The sequence below is a fragment of the Thalassophryne amazonica genome, chromosome 8, assembly GCF_902500255.1.
Source record: "Thalassophryne amazonica chromosome 8, fThaAma1.1, whole genome shotgun sequence".
NCBI classification, from domain to species: Eukaryota; Metazoa; Chordata; class Actinopteri; order Batrachoidiformes; family Batrachoididae; genus Thalassophryne; species Thalassophryne amazonica.
In genome coordinates this window covers 26,564,004-26,579,340 of record NC_047110.1, presented here as the reverse complement: position 1 = coordinate 26,579,340, position 15,337 = coordinate 26,564,004, and the positions used below count along the sequence as shown (strand labels likewise).

General features: G+C 39.6%; 1 protein-coding gene across 1 annotated transcript in view; it reads left to right on the top strand.

The window, feature by feature from the left end:
* eif4g2b (eukaryotic translation initiation factor 4, gamma 2b) overlaps positions 1 to 15,337 on the top strand; it is a 75,924-nt gene that overhangs the window by 14,509 nt on the left and 46,078 nt on the right. The window contains 5 exon segments of the mRNA XM_034175901.1: positions 360 to 462; positions 963 to 1,094; positions 7,695 to 7,761; positions 7,866 to 8,017; positions 8,216 to 8,326. Coding sequence (XP_034031792.1) covers positions 7,934 to 8,017; positions 8,216 to 8,326 — 195 coding nt within the window. The 5' untranslated portion in view covers positions 360 to 462; positions 963 to 1,094; positions 7,695 to 7,761; positions 7,866 to 7,933.

Below are 15,337 nucleotides of genomic sequence, written 5' to 3'. Positions count from 1 at the left end.
CACTACAGATCACAATGTCATCTGCAAACATCATAGTCCATGGGACTCCTGTCTGATCTCATCTGTCAACCTGTCCATCACCACTGCATGTGCCTTGCTAAAAGCACTTGGCTCTCTTCACTGCTGTCAGATTGTGTTCACAAACACAAAATGCAGCAATAGGCCAAGCTTTAGACTCTACAGTCACCACAGGCTTTCAGCTCACACCTCGGAATATAAATATTTGTTAATGTGTACGTATGACTTAAAAATCAGATTTCGCCACGTGTGTTCTCAAACTATCTGGATCCAAAAATATTGTGAAATTTCACAGGTAATACTGTTCTTGCTGCCAAATCTGATTCAGCTTTCTTCTCCAGCATACTCAACAAACTCACGCCTGAGAAGTTTGACAAGCTATGCCTTGAGCTCCTGAACGTGGGCGTAGATTCAAAACTCGTCCTTAAAGGAATCATCTTGCTGGTGAGTGGGGTTTTTAGCTTTATTATTTATTTATTTTATGAAATTACTTATTAGAGTTGCATAGTTTAAATCAATCTTGGTCATAATGTTCTATTAATTCTCAAATATGTGACCAGAATCAGCCCGTGTATTTGTGCATTTATAAACAATGATCACTGTCATTGCAGTATTGTTCTAGGTAGTAATCACAGGTGAGGGTTTGTGAGTACTTGCGATAATGTGATATTGTACTTTTGGCTGCTGGTATTGTTAGTCTTTCCCCCCTTTTTGTGTCTGCCTTTACTGCAGACTGGCACTGAGTGTGCATCAGCTGGCAACTTTTTTGACATTTCTAAAATGGCAGTACTCTTGCACATGTTTGAACTTATAGGTGGTTACCTGAGCCACTCAACTTGAGCGTATTTATAGTTTATGTGCCTTGCCTAATTGCAGGCTTTTTGCCTCACATTTGAGAGGGTTGTAATGACTTGAGTTGCTGCACTTGTATTTCTTTCTTTCAGATTGTAGACAAAGCCCTAGAAGAGCCGAAGTATAGCTCGCTCTATGCTCAGCTATGTCTGCGCTTGGCAGAGGACGCACCAAACTTTGATGGCCCTTCATCTGAGATCCAACCATCCCAAAAGCAGAGCACAGTAAGTGTTGCTCTTCACATTGTAATGGACTTTTTTTAATAGCCGCAGTCGAAGATGCTAGGGCCGCTGCGGTAGGCCGCTTGTGTGCATTCGCCCCCAACCTAGCAACACACCTGGCCTGGCACAACAAGCCGTGACACCATTTTGAATCTGAGTTTAGGTAATTGGAGTAATGCCATGGCTGAGAAATGAATGATTAAAAGCATCAGAGAGTATTAAAAAAAAATAGGAATGTTTCGACCACGGGTTACAAAAAGCAGGAGTTGTTAGCGTTGATGCAGAGAGCAGATGAGATTGGCCTACTGGTGAGAGAAGATAGCGATCAGGAATGGGAATACCAACGACCTAGACTGGACATTGTTTCGTTGGACCAACACACCAGTAAAATATAATGAGCAGATTCTAGAATTGTAAGTTGCCTCTTTTTTTTTCTCTTTTTTCTCCCCTATGACACATCTTCACCCATTGAGACTTTAATTTAGCTTGACGAGGTTTGTGTGGAAATGGGTGAAAAGTAATGCCTTGAAGCCATTCGTGCTTTGGGAGGCCTTTTTTTTTTTTTTCTTGCCAATCATTTTGTTTCCTTGTGTCCAGTTTGTTGTCAGATGCCCTACAGTTAAACCCAGACATGTCTATAGTCTAATTCTTTCGAAAGATTTATTCAATTTAAGCATGATCAATCATTTCTGCAGCAGAAATGTCCCATAGCAACAACCTGGACTTCTGAGCTCTGTATAGCCAAAAACTGCCCGGGTCTCAACTTGTACATCCAGGTATCGCAAGGCGACCTACCGCAGCGCCCCTAGCATCTTTGAATACAGTTATTGCTTAAACTTTCACAATAAATACTCTAGTTGGACATTATCTTTTCCCAGAAATAATGACACCTCTGCAAACACACATTGGCGTCGTACATAGTAATCACCCTGTCTGTTTGATCATAAGTCTTGTAAGTCTGCTGAAGCAGACCAGAGAGCAAGTACTACTGTATGTATCTGGTCTCCAAATGCTTCGGCTGCAAAGTCCACTCTGCAGAATCTGATGTGCGTTTTCAGCTCATTTACAGGGCATCCAGAAAGTATTCACAGTGCCACACATTTTCCACTTTTTTTTGTTGTTGTTACAGCCTTATTCCAGAATGAAATAAATTAATCTTATCCTCAAAATTCTACACACAATACCCCATAATGACGATGTGAAAAAAGTTTGTAAATGGAAGAAGTTCAGATCCACCAGGACTCATCCTAAAGCTGGCCGCCCGTCTAAATTGAGCAGTCAGGAGAGAAGGGCCTTAATCAGGGAAGTAACCAAGAACCAAACAGTCAGAAGGACTATCAGACCATATCAGACCACCAAAATTGTTTGGTGTAATGAGACAAAACTTTAACTCTTTAAAGTGAATGCCAGGCATCATGTATGGAGGAAATCAGGCACCATCCCTACAGTGAAGCATGTTGGTGGCAGCATCGAGCTGTGTGGTTGTTTTTCAGAACAACTCTGAATGTCCTCGAGTGGACCAGCCAGAGGCCAGACCTGAATCCAGTTGAACATCTCTGGAGAGATCTGAAAATAGCCGACGCTCCCCATCCAACCTGATGTGTGTTGTTAAATCTATTGAAAAAGATCAAAAATACGCCAGCTGAATTAATAGCATTACATGTCTCTCAAGTCCAAACCAAGAGGGGAAAAATCAGCACAACCCCATGTTAAAAAAAAAAAGAAAAAAGACATGCCCACCCAAGCAGCTGGTGGTATGTTTGTTTTTGTTGTTGTTTTTAAAGATAAAGTAATGAGTCCTACATACACACTCACTCACTCACTCATCTTCAACCGCTTACTCCAATTAAGGGTTGTGGGAGGCTGGAGCCTATCCATAAGTTATAATGAAAATCTGAGAAATTTACTTTCATATTTGATTCAGTTTACTATTATTGATTAAAATATGATTTTATAGAAAAACTCTGAACACTGAGTAGATATTGAATATGATAGTGATATGAAGTTAGATAATCTCAAATTCATGTAGTATCCATTTTGTTAATTGTTTTTAATTTAAATTCACAAAGAAACGGAATCATCTGCAGTAATGCTAAATGAAGTTGGCAAGAAAGCATGCATCATTGGCAGAAAAAGGAAAATGTGTACAAATCATAGTTAACTTTTATTTGAAATCATATTTTGATGCAGAGAATGATTATTGATCTCAAGCTTTTATTATTTCATATAAAAGTTAACATTATTTGGATGGTGTTTTTTTTTTTAATTGGAAAGTGTCACTGTGTACAACTTTTCTTGCAGTCAAAGATACAGTTTTTGCTTAGAAAAACTCCACTTTCTATATGGTTATACAGTAGTGTTCAGAATAATAGTGCTATGTGACTAAAAAGAGTAATCCAGGTTTTGAGTATATTTCTTATTTTTTACATGCGAAACAAGGTACCAGTAGATTCAGTAGATTCTCACAAATCCAACAAGACCAAGCATTCATGATATGCACACTGTTAAGGCTATGAAATTGGGCTATTAGTAAAAAAAAAAAAAAAAAAACGTAGAAAAGGGGGTGTTCACAATAATAGTAGTGTGGCATTCAGTCAGTGAGTTCGTAAATTTTGTGGAACAAACAGGTGTGAATCAGGTGTCCCCTATTTAAGGATGATGCCAGCACCTGTTGAACATGCTTTTCTCTTTGAAAGCCTGAGGAAAATGGGACGTTCAAGACATTGTTCAGAAGAACAGCGTAGTTTGATTAAAAAGTTGGAGAGGGGAAAACTTATACGCAGGTGCAAAAAATTATAGGCTGTACATCTACAATGATCTCCAATGCTTTAAAATAGACAAAAAAAAAAAAACAGACACGTGGAAGAAAACAGAAAACAACCATCAAAGTGGATAGAGGAATAACCAGAATGGCAAAGGCTCACCCATTGATCAGCTCCAGGATGATCAAAGACAGTCTGGAGTTACCTGTAAGTGCTGTGACAGTTACAAGACGCCTGTGTGAAGCTAATTTATTTGCAAGAATCCCCCGCAAAGTCCCTCTGTTAAATAAAAGACGTGCAGAAGAGGTTACAGTTTGCCAAAGAACACATCAACTGGCCTAAAGAGAAATGGAGGAATATTTTGTGGACTGAGAGTAAAATTGTTCTTTTTGGGTCCAAGGGCCGCAGACAGTTTGTGAGACAACCCCCAAATTCTGAATTCAAGCCACAGTTCACAGTGAAGACAGTGAAGCATGGTGGTGCAAGCATCATGATATGGGCGTGTTTCTCCTACTATGGTGTTGGGCCTATATATCGCATACCAGGTATCATGGATCAGTTTGGATATGTCAGAATGGTCATGTTGCCTTTTGCTGAAGAGGACATGCCCTTGAAATGGGTGTTTCAACAAGACAATGACCCTCAAGCACACTAGTAAACAAGCAAAATCTTGGTTCCAAACCAACAAAATTAATGCCTCCCAGATGTGAAGAAATCATGAAAAACTGTGCTTATACAACTAAATATTAGTTTAGTGATTCACAGGATTGCTAAAAAAAGCAGTTTGAACATAATAGTTTTGAGTTTGTAGCGTCAACAGCAGATGTTACTATTATTGTGAACACCCCCTTTTCTACGTTTTTTTTTTTTAACTAATAGCCCAATTTCATAGCCTTAAAAGTGTGCATATCATGAATGCTTGGTCTTGTTGGATTTGTGAGAATCTACTGAATCTACTGGTACCTTGTTTCCCATGTAACAATAAGAAATATACTCAAAACCTGGAATAATCTTTTTAGTCACATAGCACTACTACTATTCTGAACACTACTGTATCTTAATCAGATATAAATGAGAACACTTTTGTTTTTGTTTTGTTTTTTTTAAGAATTGTGTGTCAAGAATCTACCAGAATGCACCAAAGTGCAGCATTAAAAAAAAAAAAAAAATTCTGGATGGCATGCCCCCAGTTCCCCCTAGAGGACTTTGCACCTGTGGTGCTTGTGTTATACAACTTTGCCGCACAATTAGTCAAACAGCAAAACGCTTCAGTCAAATAAAAAAAAAAAATTCTCACCAGCACCCATATTTATTGGAATAACAAATTCCACAAATTCTATAAAAGTATATTTTCCCCATTTAAGTGCTGTAGTACAACCAGAGGGAGTTCACTGATGTGAGTTTGGTTGCACTACAAGCAATAAATAAAATGTTGTTGAGATTTTATTCATATTTGGTACAATTTATATAAAAAAAAAAATCCCTGAAATTATATGATTGTATCTTCTTCCAGTCTAAGTGCTGTAGTATAACCAGAGGGAGTTCATTGATGTGTTTGGTGGCACTACAAGCCATAAATGTGATGCTATTGGGTGTTTTTTTACCTCCGCCAAGGAGGTTATGTTTTCGGTCGCTTTTGTTTGTTTGTTTGTCTGTCTGTTTGTCTCAAAGTTTTGAACAGATTTTGATGAAATTTTGAAAAATTGTTTTTAAACAATAACTTTTGAACTAAAGACATAAAGGTGATTCCAAGTTCTAATGGTATGTTTTCATGGTCAAGGATGTGAAATATAAAGGAAAGAAAAGTATGTATCATTTTGGTTGTAACACTGAATTGTTGAATAGATCACTGTGCCAAGGAGGGAATCTCTTTAGGGTCAGTGACCCTATGGCCTTGTTTAGAGAAGTGTTTCATAAATGTTAAAAAATTCATATTTGCAGTTTAGTTGAATAATAAATTGAATTTTGTCTATTTGTTTTTGTCTATAAGCACATGCAATATCAATATCAGTGCTCAGATGACAGTAGCTTCTGGGAAAGGTGCAAGTTGCAATAAACTGATGCCAAGCGCTAACGATACATGCTTGGGTTGTTTTGGTCAGTTGTAGTTTGTTGTCTGTATTACAACATTTGGAGGTGTCATTTGATTTAATACAGTGATTCGCTTTGAAGTTATTGATTTTGGAATGATCTGTTTTTCCAATTTGAGTCAGCAGACAGCCGCAGCAAATCCCACAACACACACAGAGCAGAGAATATTGTTACTATTATTACTAGCATGTTGTCCGGAGGGATCCACAGGCTCTAGATTGGGTAGTGTTTATAAAATAATAGCTGATATTTTTCAAGGATGGTAATAAATTAAGCCAAGAGTTGGAATAGCGTGTGAGTCTAGAATGTTCTTAGAACCTCAACTTTTAGAATTTTTAGAAGAGGAACTCAACCCTTTTATTTCTTGTTAATTATGGATTTTTTAATGTTAGTTTACAGTCTTAATGTATTTATAAGTTTAGGTTGTTTTTATCATATACACACTACTATTATTATTATTATTCTATTTTGTCATGTGATTTAATTTTTTTAAATGGACCACAATGGAAATAAGTGTTTCACTTTCTTGTTACGTATTTTACCGTATTTCTTACATTCAGGCTTTTAATATAAAGATGATTTACTGCCCCCTGCTGGAAAGAAGTGTGAGTCTAAAATGTAATTAGCTATGTTTGTTAATATTTTATAGCTTCTCCAAAACTATTTGACCTATTAGCGTTCCGTTTTGGTGGCATTTATCCTTGACCCAAAATACATAAGCATACCAAACAGCTAATGTCAGCTGTGCTCTGTTTGTCCTTGCTCGAAGTTGCACGCACAGCTGTTTGTCTTTACCACATGCAGGTGCTTCTAATTTGAGACACAAACAGGGTGGAGATCAAACACAATAGATGTTTCACTCATGGTGTCAGCAACATGAGACTGAACTCATTCATGGTCACGGTAACATAATTTAAACTAAAGTGACTAAACCTACAAACTACAAAATCACAAATCAATAACACTAACAACACTGTTAAACTAAACACTAACATTTAAAACCCTTTAAAACCATTTAAAAATGGTGCATTACAGCACAGCAGCCATTGTTTATTGGTTAGCAAAAACATGCTAATTTCTCCAAAAATATTAGTCCTATCAACTTTCTGTTTTCACAGCATTCATCCTTGACTCAAAATAAATAAGCATACCAAATGGTAAATGCCAGCTCTCCCCGGTTTTTGCGTGATCGAAGCCAAGCGCGTGCACACACACACACACGTACACAGAGGCCACTTGGCTATTGTAATATAGATTTTCCTTTATATAAGGGACATTAACTTCAGTTTGCAACCCGGGAGATATTAATCATCCAGTCGAGCAAGAGAACTGCATCATGGGCTGCCCCATAAACAAGGCACATTAATGATAAACGTATAAAAACTGTCCGGTGTGAAACTGTGGACAATTCTCGCTTCTGCCCATAATAATAGAAAAGTGTCCCGTTTAGTGACTTTAATCAGCAGAAAGGGCAGTCACAATGTGCTATGATGAGAGTATAACGGTGCGGCACCATTATTAATTTGTCTGTGAAGAACCTTGGTAGTGAAACCCCTTTTTTATTCTGTCATCATGTACCTGGGTTAGTGATGATTAACACAATAGGCAATGCTGAGCTCAGCAAATATTATATATTATACATCAAGCTAGTATTGTATTTCACTGCTATGAAGTTGTCTTGCAGTGTTATGACACTGCCGCCGGTTTGTTCTTTCACATAATTAATAAATATTTCATTCTATTATTACAGACCTTCAGAAGACTGCTGATTTCCAAGCTTCAAGATGAATTTGAAAACCGCACCAGAAATGTTGACAGTAAGTCTCCCTGTTACAGTAGTTTGTTTGTGTTTTTTCTTATAAATGTGATGTTTTCCTTTTCTACATAGGCTGATGACTCTGCCTTTCCTCTCTCTGTTTAGTCTATGACAAACATGACAATCCTCTTACTTCTGAGGAGGAGGAGCAGCGTGCCATTGCCAAGATCAAGATGCTTGGCAACATTAAATTCATTGGGGAACTTGGCAAACTTGACCTCATCCATGAATCTATCCTTCATAAGTGCATCAAAACAGTATGTCAACACTGAGTTGATTTTTAATATTTGAATTACTTTTTATGGTTCGTTGGTAAAGTTAAATAGGAATTTGTTCCCAGCATGTAAGACATTGTAAATGCTACTTTTCGTCCATATCTTGTGTAGTAAAGCACAAGTTAAGAAGCCAGACACCATTGTTTGACTGGCATTTTCTCACTTTTTTCTACTGTGAAGCTTCTGGAAAAGAAGAAGAGAGTCCAGCTCAAGGATATGGGGGAGGATCTGGAGTGCCTCTGTCAGATAATGAGAACCGTGGGGCCGAGACTCGACCATGAGAAAGCGAAGGTAACTACTCTAGCCCTCTTGTCTCCCCCATAAATAACAGCCATAGGCTGAAGGTAATGATTGATTGGAATGAGTTACAGTGCACACAATTGGTCAGGGCATTTCCTGTGTACATCCATATTTTACAGGACATAGATAAAACCTGTTCAGAATAAATTAGAAATTATCTGTCAAAATTTCATAATATATCTAGGTTCGGACCCGAGCAGTGGGCCGCCTATAGAGGGTATGCACTTATGGTATGTCATCAAACCACGCCCGGAGACAGGTATACCTCCATGTTGGGTGGAGAATGGCAGAAAGAAAACAATTGTTTACAGCAGCTAGATGTTTGAAATTCCGCAACCTAACAATAAAATCATTCTCTGTGGCAAAGTCAGCAAAGAATCGGTATACGACGAAAATTGTGTTTATTTATTACCAATGATTTCGGCGTTGCTAGCATGCATTTCCATCCCCGATAACCAGAAATTAGACATCTACAACCATCTCATTTGTCAGGCAAGCAAAACGCTTTGTTGTGGAGACAGTGAGCGAGATCATCATACAACCCCTGGCAAAAATTATGGAATCACCGGCCTCGGAGGATGTTCATTCAGTTGTTTAATTTTGTAGAAAAAAAGCAGATCACAGACATGACACAAAACTAAAGTAATTTCAAATGGCAACTTTCTGGCTTTAAGAAACACTAAGAAATCAGGAAAAAAAATTGTGGCAGTCAGTAACGGTTACTTTTTTAGACCAAGCAAAGGGAAAAAAATATGGAATCACTCAATTCTGAGGAAAAAATTATGGAATCATGAAAAACAAAACACTCCAACACATCACTAGTATTTTGTTGCACCACCTCTGGCTTTTATAACAGCTTGCAGTCTCTGAGGCATGGACTTAATGAGTGATAAACAGTACTCTTCATCAATCTGGCTCCAACTTTCTCTGATTGCTGTTGCCAGATCAGCTTTGCAGGTTGGAGCCTTGTCATGGACCATTTTCTTCAACTTCCACCAAAGATTTTCAATTGGATTAAAATCCGGACTATTTGCAGTCCATAACATTGACCCTATGTGTCTTTTTGCAAGGAATGTTTTCATGGGGTGTGCAGCCAGTACATTCTGAGTGCCGGTCCCAAGCCCGGATAAATGAGAAGGGTTGCGTCAGGAAGGGCATCCGGCATAAAACAAGCCAACCCAACTATGCAGACTCAGAATCGAATTCCCATACCGGATCGGTCGCGGCCCGGGTTAACAACGTCTGCCACTGGTGCTATTGCCCAACAGGGTGCTGGTGGAAATTGGGCTACTGCTGGGCGAAGACGAGGAACTAGAGGGGGAAAACGTTGCCACGAACAGCGGGAGAAGAAGAAAACTAGAAGGGTGGAAATGAGAGTGGGGACTTTGAATGTTGGTAGTATGACTGGTAAAGGGAGAGAGCTGGCTGATATGATGGAGAGGAGAAAGGTAGACATATTGTGTGTGCAAGAGACCAAGTGGAAGGGAAGTAAGAGCAGGAGCATCGGCGGTGGGTACAAGTTGTTGTACCATGGTGAGGACAGGAAGAGAAATGGTGTTGGGGTCATTTTAAAGGAAGCGTATGTTAAAAGTGTGTTGGAGGTTAAGCGAGTGTCTGACAGGGTGATGAGTGTGAAGTTGGAAATTGAAGGGGTGATGACGAATATCATCAGTGCATATGCCTTACAGGTAGGTTGTGAGATGAAGGAGAAAGAAGATTTCTGGAGTGTGTTAGATGAGGTGGTGGAGAGTGTGCCCAAGCATGAAAGAGTGGTGATAGGAGCAGACTTCAGTGGGCATGTTGGTGAAGGGAACAGAGGTAATGAGGAAGTAATGGGTAGATATGGTATCAAGGATAGGAATGGGGAAGGACAGATGGTAGTTGATTTTGCAAAAAGGATGGAAATGCCTGTGGTGAATACCTACTTTAAGAAAATGGAGGAGCACAGGGTAACATATAAGAGTGGAGGAAGGTGCACACAGGTGGACTACATTCTTTATAGGAGATGCAAGCTAAAAGAAATCAGACTGTAAGGTGGTAGCAGGCGAGAGTGTCACTAGACAGCATAGGATGGTTGTTTGTAGGATGACTTTAGAGGTAAAGAAGAAGAGAGTGAGAGCTCAACAAAGGATCAGATGGTGGAAGCTGAAGGAGGAAGACTGTTGTGTGAAATTTAGCGAGCAGGTGAGAGAAGCACTAGTTGGAGGGGAAGCAATTTTGGACAACTGGAAAAGTACTGCAGATGTGGTGAGGGAGACAGCTAGGGCAGTACTGGGTATGACATCTGGACAGTGGAAGGAAGACAAGGAGACTTGGTGGTGGAATGAAGAGGTCCAGGAAAGCATAAGGAGAAAGGTTGGCGAAAAAGTTTGGGATAGTCGGAGAGATGAAGAAAGTAGACAGGAGTACAAGGAGATGCGGCGTAAGGTGAGAAGAGAAGTGGCAAAAGCAAAGGAAAAGGCATATTGCGAGCTGTACAAGAAGTTGAATAGTAAGGAAGGAGAAAAGGACTTGTACCGATTGGCCAGACAAAGGGACAGCTGGAAAGGATGTGCAGCAGGTTAGGGTGGTAAAAGATGCACATGGTAATGTGCTGAGAAGGTGGAGGGAATATTTTGAAGAGTTGATGAATAAAGAAAATGAGCGAGAGAAAAGGCTGGATGATGTGGTGAGAGTAAATCAGGAAGTAAGAGATTAGCAAGGAAGAAGTGAGGGCTGCTATGAAGAGTGGAAAGGCAGTTGGTCCAGATGACATTCCAATGGAGGCATGGAAATATCTAGGAGAGATGGCAGAGTTTCTAACCATCTTGGAAAGTGAGAGGATGCCTGAGGAGTGGAGACGAAGTGTGCTGGTTCCTATTTTCAAGAACAAGGTGATGTGCAGAGCTGCAGTAACTACAGAGGCATAAAGCTGATCAGCCACAGCATGAAGTTATGGGAAAGAGTAGTAGAAGCTAGGCTTAGAAAACAGGCGAAGATCTGTGAGCAGCAATATGGTTTCATGCCGAGAAAGAACACTACAGATGCAATCTTTGCTCTGAGAATACTGTTGGAAAAGTACAGAGAAGGACAGAAAGTTACATTGTGTGTTTGTGGACTTAGATAAAGCTTATGATAGGGTGCCAAGAGAAGAGTTGTGGCATTGTATGAGGAAGTCTGGAGTGGCAGAGAAGTATGTTAGGGTAGTGCAGGACATGTACAAGAATAGTGTGACAGCGGTGAGATGCGCAGTCGGAATGACACTCATTCAAGGTGGAGGTGGGATTACACCAAGGATCAGCTCTGAGTCCTTTCTTGTTTGCAGTGGTGATGGACAGGTTGACAGATGAGATCAGACAGGAGTCCCCATGGACTATGATGTTTGCAGATGACATTGTGATCTGTAGTGAGAGTAGAGAGCAAGTTGAGTCTAGTCTGGAGAAGTGGAGATATGCTTTGGAGAGAAGGGGAATGAAAGTCAGTAGAAGCAAGACTGAGTACATGTGTGTGAATGAGAGGGAGCCCAGTGGAATAGTGCAGTTACAAGGAGTAGAAGTGGTGAAAGTAGATGAGTTTAAATATTTGGGGTCAACTGTTCAAAGTAATGGAGAGTGTGGTAGAGAGGTGAAGAAGAGAGTGCAGGCAGGGTGGAGTGGGTGGAGAAAGATGGCAGGTGTGATTTGTGACTGAAGAATATCAGCAAGAGTGAAGGGGAAAGTTTACAAAACAGTAGTGAGACCAGCTATGTTGTATGGTTTAGAGACAGTGGCACTAATAAAAAGACAGGAGGCAGAGCTGAAGATGTTGAGATTCTCTTTGGGAGTGACAAGAATGGACAAGATTAGGAATGAACATATCAGAGGGACAGCTCAGGTGGGACGGTTTGGAGACAAAGTCAGAGAGGCGAGATTGAGATGGTTTGGACATGTGCAGAGGAGGGACCCAGGGTATATAGGGAGAAGGATGCTGAGGATGGAGCCACCAGGCAGGAGGAGAAGAGGGAGACCAAAGAGGAGGTTCATGGATGTGCTGAGAGAGGACATGCAGGTGGTTGGTGTGACAGAGGAAGATACAGAGGACAGGGTGAGATGGAAACGATTGATCTGCTGTGGCGACCCCTAACGGGAACAGCCGAAAGACGAAGAAGTTTTCACTGTTTTTGCTCTATGGCAAGATGCATTATCATCTTGAAAAATGATTTCATCATCCCCAAACATCCTTTCAATTGATGGGATAAGAAAATTGTCCAAAATATCAACGTAAACTTGTGCATTTATTGATGATGTAATGACAGCCATCTCCCCAGTGCCTTTACCTGACATGCATCCCCATATCATCAATGACTGTGGAAATTTACATGTTCTCTTCAGGCAGTCATCTTTATAAATCTCATTGGAACGGCACCAAACAAAAGTTCCAGCATCATCACCTTGCCAATGCAGATTCGAGATTCATCACTGAATATGACTTTCATCCAGTCATCCACAGTCCACAATTGCTTTTCCTTAGCCCATTGTAACCTTGTTTTTTTTCTGTTTAGGTGTTAATGATGGCTTTCGTTTAGCTTTTCTGTATGTAAATCCCATTTCCTTTGGGCGGTTTCTTACTATTCTGTCACAGACGTTGACTCCAGTTTCCTCCCATTCATTCCTCATTTGTTTTGTTGTGCATTTTCGATTTTTGAGACATATTGCTTTAAGTTTTCTGTCTTGACGCTTTGATGTCTTCCTTGGTCTACCAGTATATTTGCCTTTAACAACCTTCCCATGTTTGTATTCGGTCCAGAGTTTAGACACATCTGACTGTGAACCAACAACATCTTTTGCAACATTGCGTGATGATTTACCCTCTTGTAAGAGTTTGATAATCCTCTCCTTTGTTTCAATTGACATCTCTCGTGTTGGAGCCATGATTCATGTCAGTCCACTTGGTGCAACAGCTCTCCAAAGTGTGATCACTCCTTTTTAGATGCAGACCTACGAGCAGATCTGATCTGATGCAGGTGTTAGTTTTGGGGATGAAAATTTACAGGGTGATTCCATAATTTATTCCTCAGAATTGAGTGAGTCCATATTATTTTCCCTCTGCTTGGTCTAAAAAAGTAACCGTTACTGACTGCCACAATTTTTTTTTTTTCTTGATTTCTTATAGTGTTTCTTAAAGCCAGAAAGTTGCCATTTGAAATGACTTTAGTTTTGTGTCATGTCTGTGATCTGCTTTTTTTTCTACAAAATTAAACAACTGAATGAACATCCTCCAAGGCCGGTGATTCCATAATTTTTGCCAGGGGTTGTAGAACGAGTCTCAGATCATCAACTCATTACAGCAAAGGTGAGTTGCTTTGTGTACCTTTTTTAAATGGCAGCAAGTAAAATCGTGCTGTTGGCACATCCACTGAGCACGGCTTATTTTAAGTTGTTCTTCCTGCTAAGTGAGACATACAGGTTGTTGTCAGCTCAGCTGCTCCCGATAATGTTTGGGGTTGCCACAGCGGATACAACCAGATCCGCATTGGTATTTGGCACAAGTTTTATGCCAAGGCTCCCTTCCTGACACATCTCCAGTTTCACCTGGAGAAACACACACAGCTGCTGGTGTTCTGAAGAGGTCTTCCATCCAAGTACTAACCAGATGTTGCACTGCGTAACTTCTGAGATCTGGCAGGATCCGGCTTACACAGAGCAGACTGGCTGTAAGTGAGACGTGCAAGTAAAATACGTTTAACACTTTTCATATCAAAATAACTTGCTTTAATAAATGTCAATGTTTTATCATAAAAGTGAGCGTTTGTGCTTTTACCGACGTTAATTTACAAAACACTAGTTTGGCTTTCACAATTGTTAATAAAACCGGAGCTCCAACAAACTTAAAACAGTCAAACTTCGATTCTAAAACTGTTCAGTTCATGATGTCACATGTGGACCGTCCTGTCATGCACATTGTGAGATTAGACAACACGGTTCGGCTTTGACGATCTTTAATAAAATTGGAGCGTCAACAGGCTTAAAACATCTGGTTCAAATTTTTCTGTTTTAAGTCTACAGCAGTTTGATTAATTTTGTCACAATGTGGACTGTCCTGTTGTCCACCTTGTGACATCAGACAGTGCAGTTCACGGACGAGCCAACACAGTTATGATGATGAATACTTTTATTTGAGCAAGTTAAAAACATTTATACATTGCGCACATTCATCTTTGAAAATCCGTACATTACTCAAAGGGAGTAGAATGAAGTAAAACTTATATTTTCTACCCCCTTTCACATGTTTTATTTTCGACTACGCAGACGAGAAAAAATAAAAAAAAAATTGAGATCATATATACCTATATAAACACACACCTTGCATTATACATATCAACATGTATTTACATAAATACACTACCTCTATACACAAATACCATTGCATACACCAATACACACACTAGATTCAATGAGATTTGACAATATAACACTTCTAACCCACATACATGCACCCATGGGCACCCAAGCCCATGCATGCATGCATGCACATTTACCTATATTCGATTAAACTTGATGATAAAATAATTTTTTCTTTTTTTTTCCCCCCCTTTTTTTTTCCACATACATGCACCCATTTCCACATACATACACCCATGCAACCCATGACCATGGATGCATGCACGTTTCCCTGTACTCAACATGACATAATAATATAACAGTTTTTTTTTCTTTTTTTCTTCCTTTTTCCCCACACACATGTATCATGGGCAACTCATGTGCATTCATATTTCCCATACATTTGTCATGACCAAATAATATCACAGTTTAGATCCACAAACATGCACACCTGTATGTATACTAAGAATTATGTTATTCAGTTTCATATTTTTTTAATATTTTGAGTTTTAAATTTCTTTTGAATTGATGTACTGTAGTACATACTTTGATGTCCTCAGTTAGGTTATTCCATAAATCCTACCCCATGTCTCGTAAGGCACATTTGTTTCATTGTTGTACGAGCACACTGTTTTTTAAATTATATTTCCTTCTTAGATTGTAA